We start from the raw sequence: 21,774 nt of genomic DNA, 5'->3' as shown, positions 1-21,774 counted from the left end.
CCAACAATTGTTTACAGACAGATTATTTCACTTATAATTCACTGTATCACAATTCCAGTGGGTCAGAAGTTTACATACACTAAGTTGACTGTGCCTTTAAACAGCTTGGAAAATTCCAGAAAATGATGTCATAGCTTTAGAAGCTTCTGATAGGCTAATTGTTAGCATTTGAGTCAATTGGAGGTGTACCTGTGGATGTATTTCAAGGCCTACCTTCAAACTCAGTGCCTCTTTGATTGACATCATGGGAAAATCTAAATAAATCAGTCATGGCCTCAGAAATAAAATTGTAGACCTCCACAAGTCTGATTCATCCTTGGGAGCAATTTCCAAATGCCTGAAGGTACCACGTTCATCTGTACAAACAATAGTACGCAAGTATAAACACCATGGGACCATGCAGCCGTCATACCGCTCAGGAAGGAGACGCGCTCTGTCTCCAAGAGATGAACGTACTTTGGTGCAAAAGGTGCAAATCAATCCCAGAGCAACAGCAAAGGACCTTGTGAAGATGCTGGAGGAAACGGGTACAAAAGTATCTATATCCACTAAAACTAGTCCTATATCGACATAACCTGAAAGGCCGCTCAGCAAGGAAGAAGCCACTGCTCCAAAACCATCATAAAAAAGCCAGACTACGGTTTGCAACTGCACATGGGGGCAAAGATCGTACTTTTTGTAGAAATGTCCTCTTGTCTGATGAAACAAAAATAGAACTGTTTGGCCATAATGACCATCGTTATGTTTGGAGGAAAAAGGGGGAGGCTTGCAAGCCGAAGAACACCATCCCAACCGTGAAGCACGGGGGTGGCAGCATCATGTTGTGGGGGTGCTTTGCTGCAGGAGGGACAGGTGCACTTCACAAAATAGATGGCATCATGAGGAAGGGAAATTATGTGGATATATTGAAGCAACATCTCAAGACATCAGTCAGGAAGTTAAAGCTTGGTCGCAAATGGGTCTTCCAAATGGACAATGACCCCAAGCATACTTCCAAAGTTGTGGCAAAATGCCTTAAGGACAACAATGTCAAGGTTGTGATGGTCACTCCGACCATCACAAAGCCCTGACCTCAATCCTATAGAAAATTTGTGGGCAGAACTGAAAAAGCGTGTGCGAGCAAGGAGCCTACAAACCTGACTCAGTTACACCAGCTCTGTCAGGAGGAATGGGCCAATATTCCCCCAACTTATTGTGGGAAGCTTGTGGAAGGCTACCCGAAACGTTTGACCCAAGTTAAACAATTTAAAGGCAATGCTACCAAATACTAATTGAGTGTATGTAAACTTCTGACCCACTGGGAATGTGATGAAAGAAATAAAAGTTTAAATAAATCATTCTCTCTTCTGTTATTCGGACATTTCGCATTCTTAAAATAAAGTGGTGATCCTAACTGACCTAAGACAGGGAATGTTTACTAGGATTAAATGTCAGGAATTGTGAAAAACTCAGTTTAAGTGTATTTGGCTAAGGTGTTTGTAAACTTCTGACTTCAACTGTATGTATTGGGTATGCCATTCCTTGGGCTAGGAGTTTCTCCTGACCACATGACCTAGGTCCTAGACCGTGGTATTCAACTATTACCCTACAAGGTCCGGAGCCTGCTGGTTTTCTGTTCTACCTGATTTACTAATTGCACCCACCTGGTGTCCCAGGTCTAAATCAGTCCCTGATTAGAGGGGAACAATGAAAACATGCAGTGGAACTGGCTTTGAGGTCCAGAGTTGACTTTGAGTGTCCTATGCTTTAAGGCTTGAACTAGGGTTTTTTCTGCTCGGGTCATATGGCCAGTAAAACTCCTGGCCCTAGCGTTCCTGCTCTTTGGCCAGAACTGGAGATTAAAATGGAGAATAGAAGGCAGTGGAGAAATAGTGTGAGAATATGTACTTTTTTCTTTCTGCACGCACAGAGAGACTGAGTCTCTGCAGTATGTATGCATGAGTCAGCGTGTATGTTTAGGAGAGTGTTCTAATGTCCTTGGTTTTTAAAAAGGTTTTTTTTACTGGTTCACTTACAACATGAAGAATACATTAGTCCCAAAATGCACACTGTCTTCCGGTGTCTGTCTGACAATAGACCAATTCATATCCTCTTCACAACTGAACTGAAGGCTAACTGTATAACTGAATCATTGTAAACTGGAGTGGTAGGGACCATACAGTGATGTGTTCTGCTGACTGGATTCCCATCTCTACAAATGTCTGTAAATCGCCTTGAAATACTGTATATATGTAAATCAATGATGTACAATAATCGCTCTAATATTCCTTCAAGAATCCACTTTCTTCATGAGTGTATGTGATTACAAAGTAAATTCTTTTTAGAAATGGCACCAAAGTGTAAAAAATAATAAATACAAATAATAACTACTCACATGCAAATGCTTTAACATAATGAGGGTATGATTGCTATGATATTGTATGCATTAAAGGAAAACGCTATGTTGGATATATTGTATGTTTAAACACTGGCAATGCAAGGAGGTCCACAGTCAAAAATACTTTGGTGTCAGGTTCCAGGATTTGGCACATAGCTGAACTTTTAATGTGGATGGAGATATTTGTTTGGTACTTAATGTTTCTTGTAGACCAGGAGCCAATGCTCTTGCTCTGTGAGGGCCAGTGTATTCTCTGGTCCATATATTTCACCATCAACTAATTCCATCTGGCCTGGGTAAGCTAGCATGCAGGTGAATAGACTGAGTTGTCAATGAGAAGACTGTTAGGAATCACCAGGGCCTCATTTACTAAGCATCTGCACCAGTGCCATGTTTACACCTGCTCTGTTCAGAAGGGAACGAGTCATAGAACAAAAGGTCAAGGCAGAAGTAAAGTCTGTTTCTAGCTTTGTATCTCATCTTAGAATTCCCTCCGAAAAGAGCAAGTGTAAACATTGCGCTGCTTGGTAAATCAGGCCTTGGTCTTTGTTTTGGTGAGGTGTGAGTTATTTGAAAGTGGACTGGCCCCTTGAACATGTGTGCTTCAACGCAGAGCTCTGTATACTGACAGAGAGATGGAATGAAGAATAAAAGACAGCTGAGCAATATGATTGTGTGTGTTTTTTGTTGTGGATTTGGTGAGTTTATGCTAGAAGCCCACTTGCATTGGCTGCTATGCGTGTCTGCACTTCCTGAACTCCACCTGCCTGATAAGCTAACTTTACGAGGACAGCGAGATAAAATGTTTGTGACAAACTGTCTTTCACATCTTAAAGTATGTGGCGAAAATGATGAGACTTTGGTTCAGAGGCGTTAGTCACCCTGCTGACATGCCTGGCTTGTCTGCCTGTCTGTCTCTAGCTTATAAATACACCACAACATCACTGTCAGTACACAGTGGGCGGGAGAGACAGGAAGAGAGGAAGATGTCACAGGTGAAGGAAATAATGACGCAAAGGATGGGTAGAGAAGAGAGAGACACACCTTAAAGAATAATAGTTGGGGGGGAGTTGAAGTTGTAGACAACAAATACATTTGGTGTGGTCTCTACAGTGCAAAAGGTAAGACTACATTATCTTATGAGTTGGTAGTTTCCAACACAGGTTTCTACATTGATATATTTTAAACTGAAATGAGGCTCAACGCTAGAAGTTAGTGCAGTCACCATCAAATTGTGATAAACTTACAGATTTTCAACATGTAGTAACCTTGTAACATCTTTTGGCATTATTTGTTGTGTGTACTTTTTAATACCTATTGAGAAATGTTACTGAATGAACTCAAATGACAGATTGTTAATGATTTAACATTGTTTATAGAATGGTGATGGAACAGTTATTTGTGGCTGTGCTAATGATGTCTGCACACCTAGCAGTCTCATATCCTCTGGTAACCATTTTACCCCTTTTATGTCCATTCTTATTATTTGTTATGACTGCTTATGAAAGCTGTTAGAACCGTTTGACATCTGTTACAACATTATGACAGTAGACCTCATGAGACTGTTCGCGTTGTGTGTTGTCAGACTACAGAGAGCTATTACATGGATGGAGGGAGACAATGCAGACTGTGTCCACCAGGTGAGAAAGAAATGCCCTCCATCATAGGCCCTTACTTTGTATTTGACTTATTGTTCCCTTCTTTTTCTTCCCTCATCTCCACATTCTATCCCTTCATCCTACAATCAACCATTTTTTACATTAACAGTGAGGCAGATCGTTTCAGAATGTGTGTGAGTGCGCATAGGTTCTTAGGAATCATGAGGAAACCATGAGAGAGTTTCTCTCTCTCTCATGATGAGAAGTGGAGCTCTGTGCTATGACCACATCCTTCATTAGTATGCAGACTAGGCCAACAGGCTCTCGCTCTGTGCGCTCCATCTCTTCCTGTTATTCTCTGCTCTCGTGCCGCTATGCTCCTCTCTTCTCAGTCAGCAACAGACTGTGTACTAAAACGTTACCTGAATGTGTGTGTGCCGATGTGTCTAAAAGAGTTAGCATAATGTTCTGACATCCACTACTCATGTAGCCTACTACAGGACATTTATAAAACTGCAGCGTCCATCAGTTTGTATTGTTATTGTAGTGCTCTCTTATGTCTTGACTTCCCTTGTCTCTTCACTCTCTCCTCGCTCCTCTCTTTCTACCTCGTTCTCTCTATCACCCCATTTCTCTATATTTTTCCCAAACTTCATTTCCTTTACTCCATATCTGCTGTCCCATGTCTTACAGATGTTGAACCACTGGACACTTCCTGTTTCACACTGAGTATTGCCTGTATTCCCGGCATAGCTCATTCTAATATATTTACTGCTGTACATATCATTCTTAGTATATCTAGTGTAAATTCTTCCAGTGTACATACGCATAGATTGCATTTGGGTTGTTGATTGGATTCGTCCCGCCGTTCTTGAATTCTTACAAAAAAACAACACTTAAATGATTTGTGTACTTGTTTGACATTTTACTGCGTTAAGAGCTAGTAACACAAGCATTTCGTTGCACCCTCTATACCATCTGCTAAACTGTGTAAACTGATTTGATATGTTTCACCTCCCCTCTCTCTCTCAGGTCATTATCAGAAGTCCTGTTCAGAGTGCTCTCCCTGTCGAGATGGTTCCTACACAACACGATTGAATGCAGAGTCCAGTTGTCATTCCTGTTTCAAAGACTGCAAACGTGGTACATAAACACAAACACAACTCATTCACAGAGCAATGTAACATCTTTATTTAGTGGGAAATACTTACTGTATATTGCTTGTAAATATTTTTTGGGGTGGGGCCCATCTCTTCAGAGGACAAAAATAAACTTTGTTGTTATTGTACAGGGCATTCAGAAAATATTCAGACCCTTTGACTTCATCCACATTTTGTTACGTTACAGCCTTATTCTAAAATGGATTAAATTGTTTTTCCCCCCCTCATCAATCTACTCACAATACCCCATAATGACAAAGCAAAAACAGGTTTTTATAAATTTGGCAAAATTTATAAAAATTAAATAAAAATTAAATATCACATTTACATAAGTGTTCTCACCCTTTACTCAGTACTTTGTTGAAGCACCTTTGGCAGTGATTACAGCCTCAAGTCTTCTTGGATACGACGCTATAAGCTTGGCTTGGGGAGTGTCGCTGCACAGATATTTTCAGGTCTCTCTGGAGATGTTCGATCGGGTTTTAAATTTTTAAATTTAATTTATTTCACCTTTTATTTAACCAGGTAGGCCAGTTGAGAAAAAGTTCTCATTTACAACTGCGACCTGGCCAACATAAAGCAAAGCAGTGCGACAAAAACAACAACACAGAGTTACACATGGGATAAACAAACGTACAGTCAATAACACAATAGAAAAATCTATATACAGTGTGTGCAAATGTGGTAAGATTAGGGAGGTAAGGCAATAAATAGGCCATAGTGGCGAAATAATGACAATTTAGCATTAACACTGATACTGGGGTGCAAAAGAGCAAAGAATAAATAACAAATATGGGGATGGGGTAGTTTGGTGGGCTATACAGATGGGCTGTGTACAGGTGCAGTGATCGGTAAGCTGCTCTAACAGCTGATGCTTAAAGTTGGTGAGAGAGATAAAAGTCTCCAGCTTCAGTGGTTTTTGTAGTTCGTTCCAGTCATTGGCAGCAGAGAACTGAAAGGAAAGGCGGCCAAAGGAGGAGTTGGCTTTGGGGATGACCAGTGAAATATACCTGCTGGAGCGTGTGCTACGGGTGGGTGTTGCTATGGTGACCAGTGAACTGAGATAAGGCGGGGCTTTACCAAGCAAAGACATAGATGACCTGGAGCCAGTGGGTTTGGCGACAAATATGAAGCGAGGGACAGCCAACGAGAGCATACAGGTCGCAGTGGTTAGTAGCATATGGGGCTTTGGTGACAAAACGGATGGCACTGTGAAAGACTGCATCCAATTTGCTGAGTAGAGTGTTGGAGGCTATTTTGTAAATGATATCGCCGAAGTCGAGGATTGGTAGGATAGTCAGTTTTACGAGGGTATGTTTGGCAGCATGAGTGAAGGAGGCTTTGTTGCGAAATGGAAGCCGATTCTAGATTTCATTTTGGATTGGAGATGCTTAATGTGAGTCTGGAAGGAGAGTTTACAGTCTAACCAGACACCTAAGTATTTGTAGTTGGCCACATATTCTAGGTCAGAATCGTCCAGAGTAGTGATGCTAGTCGGACGGTCGGGTGCGGGCAGCGATCGGTTGAAGAGCATGCATTTGGTTTTACTAGCATTTAAGAGTTCAAGTCCGGGCTCTGGCTGGGCAACTCAAGACTTGTCCCGAAGACACTCCTGCGTTGTCTTGGCTGTGTGCTTAGGGAATGTTGTCCTCTTGGAAGGTGAATCTTCGCCCCAGTCTGAGATCCTGAGCTCTCTGGGGCAGGTTTTCATCAAGGATCTCTCTGTACTTTGCTTCGTTCATCTTTCCATCGATCCTGACTAGTCTCCTAGTCCCTGCCACTGAAAAACACACCCACAGCATGATGCTGCCACCACCATGCTTCACCATAGGGATGGTGCCAGGTTTCCTCCAGACGTGACGCTTGACATTCATGCCAAAGAGTTCAATCTTGGTTTCATCAGACCAGAGAATCTTCTCATGGTCTGACAGTCCTTTAGATGCCTTTTGGTAAACTCCAAGTGGGCTGTCATGTGCCTTTTACTGAGGAGTGGCTTCCGTCTGGCCACTCTACCATAAAGGCTTGATTGGTGGAGTGCTGAAGAGATGGTTGTCCTTCTGGATGGTTCTCCCATCTCCACACAGGAGCTATGAAGCTCTGTCAGAGTGACCATTGGGTTCTTGGTCACCTCCCTGACCAAGGCCCTTCTCCCCTGATTGCTCAGTTTGGCCGGGCGGCCAGCTCTAGGAAGAGTGTTGGTGGTTGAAAACTTCTACCATTTAAGAATGATGGAGGCCACTGTGTTCTTGGGGACCTTCAATGCTGCAGAAATGTTTTGGTACCCTTCCCCAGATCTGTGCCTCGACACAATCCTGTCACAGAGCTCTACATACAATTCCTTCGACCTCATGGCTTGGTTTTTGCTCTGACATGCACTGTCAACTGTGGGACTTTATATAGACAGGTGTGTGCCTTTCCAAATTATGTCCAATCAATTGAATTTACCACAGGTGGACTCCAAGTTGTAGAAACATCTCAAGCATGATCAATGGAAACAGGATGCACATGTCTAAAAACCTGTTTTGCTTTGTCATTGTGGGGTATTGTGTGTAGATTGATGAACATTAAAAAAAAATCAATTTTAGAATAAAGCTGTGATGTAACAAAATGTGGAAAAAGTCAAGGGGTCTGAATACTTTCTGAATTCACATTACATACATTGCATTTTTTTTTTACAGTAGTTACATAGCAAGAGTAAAGTAATTTGATATTTTGATTTACATTAGATCTAGATAGATCGATAGTATTTATACATTGTGTTTTCAGTCATAACTAGAACATATGTTTTTAAACCCACCCCTCAGCTACTCTGTCTATCCCACCTATCTCCATAAACCCACCCCACCTATCTTCATAAACCCACCCCTCAGCTACTCTGTCCATCCCACCTATCTCCATAAACCCACGCCACCTATCTCCATAAACCCACCCCTCAACTACTCTGTCCATCCCACCTATCTCCATAAACCCACCCCTCAGCTACTCTGTCCATCCCACCTATCTCCATAAACCCACCCCTCAGCTACTCTGTCCATCCCACCTATCTCCATAAACCCACCCCTCAGCTACTCTGTCCATCCCACCTATCTCCATAAACCCACCCCTCAGCTACTCTCAGTCCATCCTATGTATTTCCATAAACCCACCCCTCAGCTACTCTCAGTCCATCCTATGTATTTCCATAAACCACCCTCTTATGATTTCCATATGCCATACATGTCATTTCTTACCAAAAGTCATAAAGGTATGTCTACAGTATGGACACTATTTATTACCATGCAATAGCTGTACTAAACCTTTTGTTCTGGCTGTGTGTGTGTGTGTGTGTGTGTGTGTGTGTGTGTGTGTGTGTGTGTGTGTGTGTGTGTGTGTGTGTGTGTGTGTGTGTGTGTGTGTGTGTGTGTGTGTGTGTGTGTGTGTGTGTCTGTCAGATTTGCACCTGGTGGAGGATGAGCCGTGTACTTTTGTATCGAACGCTAGATGTCGCTGTGAGGCTGGTTTTACCTGCACCGACAAAGACGACCAGACAGGAAACTGTAGAGACTGTGAGAAGATCCCTCAGCTGCCCCCACCTCCCCTGCCACCTAGCGATGGTGTGTGTATGTGTGTTGCTCACTGGCCTTCTCTTATGCCTGTCTTCCTTCACTGTGTTGTATTCTTGCCAGGTTCTGGGTATTGAATCAGTGTGTTTGACTGTGGATAGATGTTGATGTTTTCCTGCCTGTGTGCACTCTGCTCTGATTACAGTAGTGGGCATCAGAAACAACCAGACAGGAACTTCCTCTGAACACAGCAGAACTTCCTCTCCCGCTGGACGCTGTCAACCTCCCAAGTGAGCCTTTATCCTTTTTAATCCTTCCTACTGTCACATACTCTCACATACTGGAACCAGACAGATAAACAGGCTCTGGTTGAAGCCTTCTCCTGCCAGGAGGGCCACTTCTGGCAAAGTTTGTATTTTATGCTATATAACCTTCATACAACCAGAAGATATGGTATGAAAGAATTGTCAGATATCGTAGTGGTAATGGATATTTAAGATATTAGATATATTTCTCAGCTCACTGGCCCCACTTCAGTGTTGACAGTCTATGAATGTGTATGGATATGTTACATGATGTGTCCTTTACCTCTGTCTCACCCAGCTGTGACACTCCACGATCACCAGTCTCACAAGCAGGCAATGCCACTCATCACACCACAGGTGAGTGTGAGTACGAGTGTGTGTGTGTGTGTGTCCATCAGTTATTTTCATTACAGTCAGAATATATTGAAACTGTGAGAAGATACAGATACAGTAGTTTCTCCATCTCCTTTCCCCACCAGCTGACACCAGCAAACACTTGGCAGCCATTTTGTGTCCTATGGTGGTCATTGGAATCCTAGCTGTTATCATTCTGTTATGTATCCGTCGCCCAGGAGATGAAGCCTGTTTCAAACAAGGTAAGGCAGTGTTCCTCTGTTCAGTCTCAACTGTAGTTAGATCATTGTGTTAGAGCAGACTCTCTCTCTCGACACTAGAATGAGATGAGGAAGGATTAGACAGTGATGTTAAATCTCAGGATAGGTCTGCACTGGGAGCCAACTGTAGCTTCTTGTGAATGGAATTTAATTCAAAGATTGCAACACTCTGTCTGTGTAGACATACTTACCAGTTTCTAGTGTCTACATGTACCTAGAAAGCATTGAAATGCAGAGTTAAGATGATAAAACATTGCCCTTTCGATCACGATTCATCAATGACATACCCATGAGTGGCTTACCATCAGTATGCTGGGTTGACTAATAGATATGTGTCTGTTATTTTCCAGCTCTCAAGTTCTGTAACAAGGTATGTGTAATACCTACGGTAACTTACTACATTGTGTGTGTAATGTTTACATTGTCATTCGTGTGTTCCTGACCTAAACCCTATATAGGCATTGTTGACAATTGTGTATTCCAATAACTCTGGATTTCTGGTGAATTTCTGTGCTCTTATGAAGGGAGTAAGAGAAGCGTCGCCTAACAAGACCAAAGAGCCAACTCCTCAGCACCGTGCCAGAGAGACACAGCCCAGTATTAAGCACCAGGCAGTGGATCCACCACCTATTACAGCAGCAAATATGGGTACTACACATACAAATAATTATTTTGACCCCATGATCTTGATTTAAAAAAAGAATCTATTATTGAGTTACTCTTGTGGTTTTTCCTATAGATGCACGTCAGTTGTTTAACTGGGAGTTTTGTATAGATGATGCTTTGAAGTCCATGTGGGATTAGCATGGGAAATTGATTCGTTTCAAGATCCATCGTGAATAAGGCTGATGATGAATATAGAATCTAATATCACTTTCTCTCTGTCTGTGTCTCTCCCAGGCCCAGTCCATGTCCACAATGCTGGAACAGTCATCTTCAGTTTACTCAACCAGTTCACTGGTATGGGTGGAGGGACGGAAGAGAGAGGGCAGAAAGAGAGGGATGAGGAAGGATGTCCGGCCCACCCCACACCCTCCCCTAACATCCATCTATCCCAGGAGGAAAGGGATGGGGAGATGGACTGTGTATTCTTCCCTTCACAGGAACAAGGGAAGGACAGTCACGTTTCCAAAGAAGAGGTGCAATGAGGGGAGGGGGATTGAGGACAGAGGAAGCTCCAAGTGAAAGCTTCCCTTCTAGGATCAGTTTAGCCAACCCTACATCCTAATGTTAATCATAAGGAGGATTACAACTTACCCGGATCAGTGGTAAGGGACAACATCTACCTGGGGCTCTATTCAGTCTGTATCACTACAGATTGCATGATAGAAACATAGAGGTCATTTCTGATTGAGCTGACATATGTGTTTAATGTGAAAGCAGTTGACGCAGGAACATTGCCTTTACATTTCTTTCAGGCTGTAAAGCTGAACTTCCACAATACAGATTGAATAGAGCCTTTTTTTTTATTTAACTAGGCAAGTCAGTTAAGAACAAGTTCTTATTTTCAATGACAGCCTAGGAACAGTGGGTTAACTGCCTTGTTCAGGGGTAGAACGACAGATTTTTACCTTGTCACCTCAGGGATTCGATCTTGCAACCTTGTGGTTACTAGTCCAACACTCTAACCACTAGGCCACCTGCCACTCTTACTCTCAGAACACCGGTGAATCCCAAAACTCTAGAATGGCCATTATTTCCTGTCCTAGACCTAGACAGATCTAGACATCTTACTATGGTGGTCATGTACACATCCACTTGCTCTCCTTTTATTGAACTGTGTAAAAAGCTTTCAGTCTCAACTGCTGCAAACTGTTTTTTTCTGTTTTCATGTGGCACCTTGAACTGTTTTTGCACAAATTAAAAGCAAAATATGAAATATAATTTTTCAATGAATACAGGTGATGGGGCGATTGTATGACATTACAGTAGGCCTGTAACATTTGTGATTCTGTTCTTTATTTAAAATACAGCACTGTATGTTTTAAACAGCCACTACTATGTAAGAGTAAACACTAGCATAAAGCATAGATACAGCAAAAAGCATAATAATTGTAATGAAGGTGTAAAACATCTTCAACATAAACATGTACAGTACATGTATTCAGCACACAAATGACTGTGTGTGTGTGTGTGTGTGTCTCTGTCTGTCTGTCTGTCTGTCTGTCTGTCTGTCTGTCTGTCTGTCTGTCTGTCTGTCTGTCTGTCTGTCTGTCTGTCTGTCTGTCTGTCTGTCTCTCTCGTTCACACTCTTCCAGTTACTCTCCGCTCTTTCTCGGTCACAGACTCCCACTCATCTTTAGCCTGTGTCTTCATACTTCAAAGTGTCCTTTTGTCCTATTTTCTTGTCCTTTCTGAAAGTCCTAGATACAAAAGCCACTGCATTAAAACAATACAGCAGCTTGTCTAGCCTTCAGGTTAGTTTAACTTCAATGGGAATGTGAGGTAGTCTGTTTGTCTCCCGGGTCTCCCAGCTCGCTGTCCCATTGTGAGTTCTCATCCTCTCCTTTGACACCGACTTCCTCCATCATACGTCCAGTAGCAGCTCTGGCTTTCCACACACTTCCTGGACCGGCATGGGCACTTCCTCCTCCGCTGTGCTCTGATTGGCTGGAGTTGTCTTTTTGGGAGACCAGAAGCCTGATGGGCCAATAAGATGAGGGTTAGGTCAAATGTGCGTATGTATTGTGTTCAAAAGAACTACAGGACAGATCAACAGTGACGTGGACTTACTGTTTGTTGAACCAATCCATCGCAGAACAGGTTTGAGCTTTGAGATGGCAACAAGGCAGGTGAGCAGTAGACACACACACACTGCAGACACACACACCGGGAGCCACTTGCTATCATCTGTTTGTGTGTGTATGAGAGAGAGAGGGGAGTAGAGAGAGAGAGGTCAGGGCCATAAAACACATGAACACCAGCATTGTATAAGGTTTTGGGTTTTGTGAGAGAGAGAACTATGCAGCTCTCATGGCATTTTTACATGTCACTTTGAACACTTTCAGGCCATTTTCATCATTTGTATCCATTGTATTTTAGTTTACCTTGGTTTGGTTTTGTGCTGTGCCCAGTACCAGGTTTGGTGACAGGTTTAGGTATATGATTAGGGATACCAGGCACCGAGTGGTTTGACGCTGTAGCTGGCATGATCGGAGGTGTCGGTATGAGTTTGGGTGTTTTCGGGCTGGGGATCTCCTCACAGTCCAGACAGGTGCCACTGCCTCTGCAGCGGTAGCCTGGTTTACAGCTGCACACATCATTCTGCTTGGTGGAACAGCGGGATACATACTGCAGCTCTGTAACGGAACACAAGTCATAGGTGGTCTATTTGTTTATGTGCCTTCATGTATACTGACTTTGACATAGTGTTTTTGTCACATAGTCAAACACAATCTGAAATCATGCCTGAATATGATGAAATAACTCATCTTCAAAATGACTCATAGGACCTTGTTAAATCAGGTTTTGACTCACAACGAACTGAAGTGTATATTACCGTCTGACCCCACCCTTCACACACACACACACACACACACACACACACACACACACACACACACACACACACACACACACACACACACACACACACACACACAGCAGTCTTTTCACTAGACTGAACGTCAGTTAACGTGTTCACTGAGTCTGTGGCTACTCTCAAACCTCTCTCACCTCTGTGTTTACCCTCTGTTTAAAAATAGTTAGTCTCTATTTTTGTCCCCCACTACACTCGATGACAGCATGTAATGAAAATGTTCTGTCAGCTGCACTTTCCGATATTTATCTCTAAAGTAAAAAGGTTATTTCCAGCGGTGAGATATCTGTCTACCACTAACCCCTCCCACTGTCCCCCCCATCACCACTGATATCCTTGACATTACATTTACATTTGGTAGACATGCCATCCCTTCAGCCCTCCAGGCGTCCAAACCCTCCTCTACTCCTGGGTGGGTGAGTCAGTGTTTCTCAGTGCCCCCCTCCCCTTCCCCCTCTCTCTCTGACTGTCCCACCATGGTACAGTGAAGGGGGAAATCCCTAGCAGGCTATGTGTTTTCATCTGTAAAGTCCTTCATAACTATGACTTAGAAAAACAGGTGAGTAACAGTTTTAGACAGACAAGACAAGCATCAGTGCCAATCATAGGTTGCTGGAAATGTGTAGATACACACACACACACACACACCACACACACACTTACCACTCATGCTGCAGCCATCGCAGGATTTGCAGCTTATGTCGAAGTTGTAGCTGTCTGAGTAGTAGCCGCTGGTGCAGTCAGCACACTGGGTAGGGCTGTTCTGACCGGTGCAGCGTCCCACCATATGCTGACCTGTAAAGGGCAACACATTAAATTACACATGCACACACACACACCTGATAAAAGTATTTTTCAAATGGCTTACCTGGTGGACACTTGTTGCAGCACCATTGGCTCACTGATAGTGGCCAAGCATACTGTGTCTCCTTGTCGCACATGAGGGATTGGACAAGAGAGAGGAGAAAAGGGAGGGATAGAAAGATGTGGGTGATCCACCAGAAGAGATGCATCTGAGAGGAATGAAGAGAAAAAGAGGAAGACAGTCAATATTTAAGATATTTTACATGAACTTCAGAACATTGACATACACTGAGTGTACAAAACATTAGGAACACTTTCCTAATATTGGGTTGCACCCACTTTTGCCCTCAGAACAGCCTCAATTTGTTGGGGCGTGGACTATACAAGGTGTCGAAAGCGTTCCACAGGGATGATGGCCCATGTTGACTCCAATGTTTCCCACTGTTGTCAAGTTCGCTGGATGTCCTTTGGGTGGTGGACCATTTTTGATACACATGGGAAACTGTTGAGTGTGAAAAACCCAGCAGCATTGTAGTTCTTGACACACTCAAACTGGTGCACCTACTACCGTACCCCATTTAAAGGCACTTAAATCTTTTGTCTTGCCCATTCACCCTCTGAATGGCACACATACACAATCAATGTCTCAAGGCTTAAAAATCCTTCTGTAACCTGTCTCTTCCTCTTCATCTACACTGATTGAAGTGGATTTAACAGGTGACATCAATAAGGGATCATAGCTTTCACCTGGTCAGTCCGTCATGGAAAGAGCAGCTATTCATAATGTTTTGTATACTCAGTGTTTACCGCATTCATATAGATATCATCCAACAATATATTATCAAGAGATAAAGCATTGCAATGGCAGGACATTATCGTAGGCCCCAACAGTTGCTGTAAGAGACTGTTTCAAGGACATGAGAAACAGGAGACCACCTAAAGTAGAACACATGATACGGACTCCAGACAAAACGCCAACATGCTGACAGTGAAAAACAAAGAGGTAACAAAACCCGACCACACAAACAAATCCAACTGTATACCATTATATATACATCAAGCACGCCCAGGATTCTAACGACAGACCTGAACAAAACTTGTTTCAGTAGGGAAGTGTAGAGTCTGACTTACCGTGTCTCAGAGAGGATGAGAGAATGAGATAGATGTGACTCTGGACCCTCTGACTGTGTGACTGAACTGGGGATCACAGTGTGTCAGAGTATTATTCAAAAGATGAGTCATAAGGGAAACTGCCATTTCAAAAGACTTCTATCTCTCTCTCTTTCTCTCTATGACGACCCCCCTAGTTCACTCTGAACCACGGTGCCGCTTAAAACCCTAAACTTGCCCCTCTTCCACCCCCTTTCTTTCCACTGCCGTTTGTCCTTCTGTCTCTCTTTCATCAAAAACTGTGATATTAGGTTCCAAAACAATCTTTAAGACTCTCTTATGTTCATCTGTCTCTCTCTCCCTCTCTGTGTTGCTTTGATGATAAGGTAATTTCTGAGTGAATATGACTACATTACACTCATCTTAGGACCAGTCATTTTCTTCACTGTAAGCAGCAGCCGTTCTTATTTAAATTCACCGTCCAGTCAAACATACTCAGATCAGACCGAGAGAAATGACATTGACATTCTTTACGGACATGTACACAACAGGTCTTTTGAGCTACATTGACTCTTGTGGGTTAACTGAATGTCATATTTTGCCTATCATGTTTAGTGTGTACCTGCGTGTGCGAGTGCGCGTGTGTCTTGTGAATGTGTCTGCGCCTGTGTGGTGAGTGTGGTTCAACTATATGCAGCCGTGTCTCTCTCAGTCAGTGGTCACGTGGTTTCATTGACTCTGTGGTCTGCTCCTTCTCAACTCAACCTGCATTTTCACAGAAGCCAAGCCACATCACACGACCCTGGGTGAACTGTTACAGCCCAGGGAGCAGCGGCAGGGACGACCCTCTACACATCTCCCTCCACCTTCGCCTCAGGCCTCTGAGCATTCACTATTCATACAGCGTACACAGATTACTGTAACAAACAGAAATGACTGAGCTGAGCCTCAGAGTCTGCAGAAACAAACAGTTGCCAACCAAAAAAAACAAATGACTGATTCTCATTAATGTTCCTCCTGCGTTTTCTTATTATATGTTTACCATTGGCTGAAGGGTACATTTAGTTTCTTTATTATAAAAAAAAAAACAATTTTAACCCTCTTCGGAGGACAAATCTGTTTTTTTACATTTTTTTGTTGCTACATACACACATACATTTTACATACATGGTACTTTTATATAAAGCAGTCACATAACAGTTATACATTACCTGTTACGCTCGTTGTTGGAATGAGACCAAGGTGCAGTGTGGTAGGCGTACATTTTACTTTTATTAAAAATAACACCGGAGAAAACAACAAAATACAAAATGAACGTGAAGCTATATGCAGTGCAGAAAGCAACTACATACAAACAACTTCCCACAATCTAAGGTGGGAAAAAGGGCTGCCTATGTATGATCCCCAATCAGAGACTACGACAAACAGCTGCTTCTGATTGGGAACCATACTAGGCCAACAAAGAAATAGAAACATAGATTTCCCACCCTAGTCACACCCTGACCTAACCAAATAGAGAATAAAAGGGATCTCTAAGGTCAGGGCGTGACAGTACCCCCCCCCCCCCCCCCCCAAAGGTGCGGACTCCGGCCGCAAAACCTGACTCTATAAGGGAGGGTGCGGGTGGGCATCTAGCCTCGGTGGCAGCTCCGGTGCGGGACGTAGACCAGCACCGGGTCTGCTTTATATAAAAGTACCATGTATGTAAAATGTATGTGTGTATGTATCAAAAAAAATATTTAAAAACAGATTTGTCCTCCGAAGAGGGTTAAAAATTAGTTTTTTTCTGGAGGCTCTGGACTGGGAACTGTCGCCGGAAGCTCTGGACTGGGAAGGCGCACTGGAGGCCTGGTGCGTGGAGCCAGGACAGGTGGCACCAGACTGGTGACACGCACCTCAGGGCGAGTGCGAGGAGCAGGCACAGGACGTACTGGGCTGTGGAGGCACACTGGAGACCTGGTGCGTAGAACCGGTGCAGGATATATGGAAGCGCACTGGAGGTCTGGAGCGTAGAGCTGGCACAACCCGTCCTGGCTGGATACTCACTTTAGCCCGGCAAGTGTGGGGCGCTGGCACAGTGCGTAGAGCTGGCACAGGATGGCGTACTGGAGACCAGGAGCGCTGAGCCGGCACAACCTGTCCTGGCTGAATGCTCACTTTCGCACGGCAAGTGCGAGGAGCTGGCTCAGAACGCATCGGGCTGTGGATGTGCACTGGAGACACATTGTGTATCTCCACAAAACATGGTGCCTGACTGGTCACACGCTCCTTAAAACGAGTGCGGGGAGTTGGCTCTGGTCTGAAACCTGGCTCTGCCAACCACCCCGTGTGCCCCCCCCAAAAAATGTTTTGGGGGGGCTGCATCTCGGGCTTCCGTCGTGGTCGTGAACTTCGGAGTCGCCGTTGATCCTCCCTCGCTGCCTCTGTCTTCTCCCATGGAAGGCAATCCATTCCTGCCTGGATCTCTTCCCACGTCCAGGACCCCTTTCCGTCCAAGATATCCTCCGATGTCCAGGATGTCTGCTCCTCCTGGGCACGCTGCTTGGTTCTTTGGTGGTGGGATCTTCTGTTACGCTCGTTGTTGGAATGAGACCAAGGTGCAGTGTGGTAGGCGTACATTTTACTTTTATTAAAAATGACACCGGAAAAACAACAAAATACAAAAATGAACGTAAAGCTATATGCAGGGCAGAAAGCAACTACACACAAACAAGATCCCACAATCTAAGGTGGGGAAAAGGGCTGCCTATGTATGATCCCCAATTAGAAACAACGACAAACATCTGCCTCTGATTGGGAACCATACTAGCCCAACAAAGAAATAGAAACATAGATTTCCCACCCTAGTCACACCCTGATCTAACCAAATAGAGACTAAAAGGGATCTCTAAGGTCAGGGCGTGACATTACCAAACATAAGCTCTTTAATCCCACCCCTCAGCCACTCTCCCCTCAGCCACTCACCCCTCAGCCACTCTCTATGACGTATCAGCGTCCTGGTATGTTGTATGAATATCCATGGTATATGCGGAAATGAAGAACCGGAGGATTTAAGGGCACTCCTTTTATTGTTGAACCAGTCCTTTGGGGGTCAGGGCGTGGTTAACGCAGCAGCGTACTTAGTTTTCTTCGGCGGCTGACCCTTCTGAGGATGACCCTTCTTGGGGTTCCTTTGAATCATAATCCTCAGGATTCGTATATATTATGCACTTCCTTAGCCGAACAATGCTCTGACGCTGTTGGCTCTGTACAAAAAGAACGTCTTTTGACCTAAACTCCTTTTGTTTTAATGATGAGTATTGTATTTAATGGCCTCTAAAAGTACATTTAAAAGTGTCACATACAATAATGGGATCTGCTGTACCTATGTTGTACAAAAAAAACGTCAATTATGAATTATTTTGTCTTAGTTAAGAACAAATTGTCATCGAACAGGCTTTGATTACATTTCCAATCTCCACATGGAAATTCTGTAAGAGTTACATGGAGGCCAATTAGATGGTGGTCCAATCGCATTCGGTCTCCTATTAATACTTTTTCAACTTTTGATGCCAGCAAGAACGAGACTAGGAAGTAATCAAGACGGCTAGCTTGATTAAGCCTCCTCCATGTATATCTCACTAGGTCAGGGTTTTTCAACCTCAATACATCCACAAGTTGTAATGTATCCATGATCTTTGTAATCTCCTTAAGTGCTTGAGGGTGATAGTTTGTAGAGTAATTTCCTTTACAATCCATTGAGGTACTTAAAACCGTATTATATTCTCCCACCATAATAATAGATTATTTCATTGCTTGTGAGCTATTATATAATATATATTTTTGAAAAAGTGGGGATCATCATTACTTGGCCCATATAGATTAATTAGCCAGATCTGTTTTTGGTCCAATAGCATATTTATAATAATCCATCATCCTTGTGGATCTGTTTGCACAATTGGATCAACATTTGTATTAATTAGTTAAAATCATGACAAAAATACATTTAGTTTCTTGATGATGTACTGTAGTTGGATGACATCTAGTACACAGAACAGAAGAGACTTTAGAGGGCATACACATGTTGCGATTACACTCAGCAGTCTTTACTGTTGGTTGGTGCATCTCTCAATACTAATTAATTAAGTTAAAACTAAGTAATTTTAGATTATTTAGATTAACTCTTAAAGTGTTGAAACTAGACTGAACAAAAATATAAACACAACATATAAAGTGTTGGTCCCATGTTTCATGAGCTGAAATAAATATCCCAGAAATGTTTCATCTGCAAAAAACGTGTATTTCTCTCAAATTTTGTGCACAAATTTGTTTACATCCTTGTTAGTGAGCATTTCCACATCCTTCTTCTTCACCTGCGGGATCGTCTGAGACCAGCCACCTGGACAGCTGACGAAACTGTGGATTTGCATAACCGAAGAATTTCTGCACAAACTGTCAGAAACCGTCTCAGGGAAGCTCATCTGGGTGCTCGTTGTCTTCACCAGGGTCTTGACCAGACTGCAGTTCGGCGTCGTAACCGACTGGAAAAGTGTGCTCTTCATGGATTAATCCTGGTTTCAACTGTACTGGGCAGGTGGCAGAACAGGTGTATGGAGTCGTGTGAGAGAACGGTTTGCAGATGTCAACATTGTGAACAGAGTGCCCCATAGTGGAGTTACGGGAAGGCATAAGCTACGGACAATGAATACACCTGCATTTTATTGATGGCTATTTGAATGCACAGAGACACCGTGACGAGATCCTGAGGCCCATTGTGCCATTCATCCGCAGCCATCACTTCATGTTCCAGCATGATAATGCAAGGGCCCCATGTCGCAAGGATCTGTACACAATTCCTGGAAGCTGAAAATGTCCCAGTTCTTCCATGGTCTGCATACTCACCAGACATGTCACCCATTGAGCATGTTTGGGTTGCTCTGGATTGACGTGTACAACAGTGTGTTCCAGTTCCCGCCAATATCTATCAACTTTGCACAGCCATTGAAGAGGAGTGGGACAGCATTCCACAGACCACAATCAACAGCCTGATCAACTCTATGCGAAGGAGATGTGTCACGCTGCATGAGGCAAATGGTGGTCACCAGATACTGACTGGTTTTCTGATCCACGCTCCTACTTTTTTAAGGTATCTTTGACCACCAGATGCATATCTGTATTCCCAGTCATGTAAAATCCATAGATCAGGGCCTAATTTATTTATTTTAATTGATTTCCTTATGAACTGTAATGAATTGAATTGTTGTATGTTGCGTTTATATTTTTGTTCAGTGTAGAACAGCCAGTAGCGGAGTGTGTGTGTGTGGGGGGGGGGGGAAGTGGGTTCTGAAGTAAGGAAGTACTTCTCACTGCACTGCTGAGCAATCAGATAAACACAGGTAACAGAAAGATAAGGCATTTTTATCATCTATATATATTTATATATGGGAGAGTGGGGTAAGTTGAGCCAAAGGGTTAGTTGTTTCTAGGAAACCATACACAAAATGAATCAAGTGACCAAATATTTAGGAAGAGGTCATCATTTCATAGAGTCTGTGAAGGAAGAAACCACATGGAAAGAGCAGCATGCAAGTTAGGTCCAAAAAACGGATTTTCATAAAGTCAAATACATTTATTGTGATATATGTTTCATGGTGCTAGTTATAGGTTAGTTTTAAAGTAGATAGTTTTAAAACTTTTATACACAGGAGGTTGGTGGCATCTTATTTGGGGAGGACGGGCTCATGGTAACAGCTGGACTGGAATTAGTGGAATGGTATCAAGTACATCAAACACAAGGTTTCCATGTTTTTTTATTCCATTCATTCCAGCCATTATTATGAGCCGTCCTCCCCTCAGCAGCCTCCACTGGTTTTATACATCAGTTTGGGGTCTATATAAGCTACAATAGGAGGTCCTAAACCTAGCATGAAAGTGCACCCTTGTAGCTGTGTGGGCAAATATAGTCAATATGGTTACTTTGGGGTAAATTGTACCATTATAATTGTGTATATATAATGTATGTAAACTTTGTTGAAACTCTGCTGTCTGTATTCTGTCTCTAAATGTTGTCCATCACTAGCAGCACCATATCACCAAGTACAATTCTGAGTATGTGTAAATGTACTTGGCGAATAACGGTGATTCTGATTGGGCGAGGTTGCAAGTTGAGCCAATGTCTAATCAACACACCCCATACAAATGATGATTACATTTAGTCTGTTTTTTTGCATAATATGAATAGTATTTTGAAGACACCTCGCATTTGAGTGATTAGTCAAGTTTAAAAGATGAAAAATGCCTTCCTCAGTTGAGTTTGTGACCCTCTTGGACACAATTGGTGTTTTCTTCCGTAATACAATACATTATCGCTGGGATATGAGGTTACACCTGGGCCTGAGTCTATGTTAAATGTAAATGTTTTAAAATGTACAGTTAGAAATGTTTCGCTATGCTTAGGCTACCCTGTCCCCGTACTCAATTTACTCCATACCCGGGGTAAATTGTGCCAAGAGACAAGCTATCTTTTCAAAAGGATTATGTTTACATGAATTCTGATTATTTCCAGGGACACACAACTTCCTGAAATATACGTAGATATCTTTGTTAGATACTATATTTCCTTGACGTAGTGATACTGAATGTAACAAATCGCCCAACATACCCCCTCTCACCTGTTGCTCCGATAGGCAGAGAGGGAATGCATATTTAGCATTATGCTACATCCCGATAAAATAAACAATCCCCCTA

The 21,774-nt window shown here is 43.0% G+C and overlaps 2 protein-coding genes across 2 annotated transcripts; one reads left to right on the top strand and one right to left on the bottom strand.

Annotated features, from left to right (window-relative positions):
- The first annotated feature begins 1,418 nt into the window (after nucleotides 1-1,418).
- LOC115188032 (tumor necrosis factor receptor superfamily member 5) lies at nucleotides 1,419-11,039 on the top strand. The gene is made up of 11 exons (XM_029747070.1): nucleotides 1,419-3,498; nucleotides 3,757-3,826; nucleotides 3,963-4,017; nucleotides 5,008-5,118; nucleotides 8,567-8,728; nucleotides 8,883-8,967; nucleotides 9,281-9,339; nucleotides 9,462-9,578; nucleotides 9,947-9,966; nucleotides 10,121-10,244; nucleotides 10,497-11,039. The coding sequence occupies exons 2-11, from the start codon at nucleotides 3,758-3,760 to the stop codon at nucleotides 10,742-10,744; spliced, it is 1,050 nt and encodes a 349-aa protein (XP_029602930.1). The 5' UTR covers nucleotides 1,419-3,498; nucleotide 3,757; the 3' UTR covers nucleotides 10,745-11,039.
- A 475-nt stretch (nucleotides 11,040-11,514) lies between these two features.
- LOC115188133 (tumor necrosis factor receptor superfamily member 6) lies at nucleotides 11,515-16,012 on the bottom strand. The gene is made up of 6 exons (XM_029747083.1): nucleotides 15,070-16,012; nucleotides 14,003-14,147; nucleotides 13,798-13,929; nucleotides 12,644-12,895; nucleotides 12,330-12,446; nucleotides 11,515-12,236 (listed from the first exon to the last, which is right to left on the bottom strand). The coding sequence occupies exons 2-6, from the start codon at nucleotides 14,145-14,147 to the stop codon at nucleotides 12,124-12,126; spliced, it is 759 nt and encodes a 252-aa protein (XP_029602943.1). The 5' UTR covers nucleotides 15,070-16,012; the 3' UTR covers nucleotides 11,515-12,123.
- Between the last annotated feature and the right edge of the window lie 5,762 nt (nucleotides 16,013-21,774).

The sequence above is a fragment of the Salmo trutta genome, chromosome 3 (assembly GCF_901001165.1).
Source record: "Salmo trutta chromosome 3, fSalTru1.1, whole genome shotgun sequence".
NCBI lineage: Eukaryota > Metazoa > Chordata > Actinopteri > Salmoniformes > Salmonidae > Salmo > Salmo trutta.
Note: the sequence above shows the minus strand (reverse complement) of the source record. Positions and strands in the feature narration are given on the sequence as shown.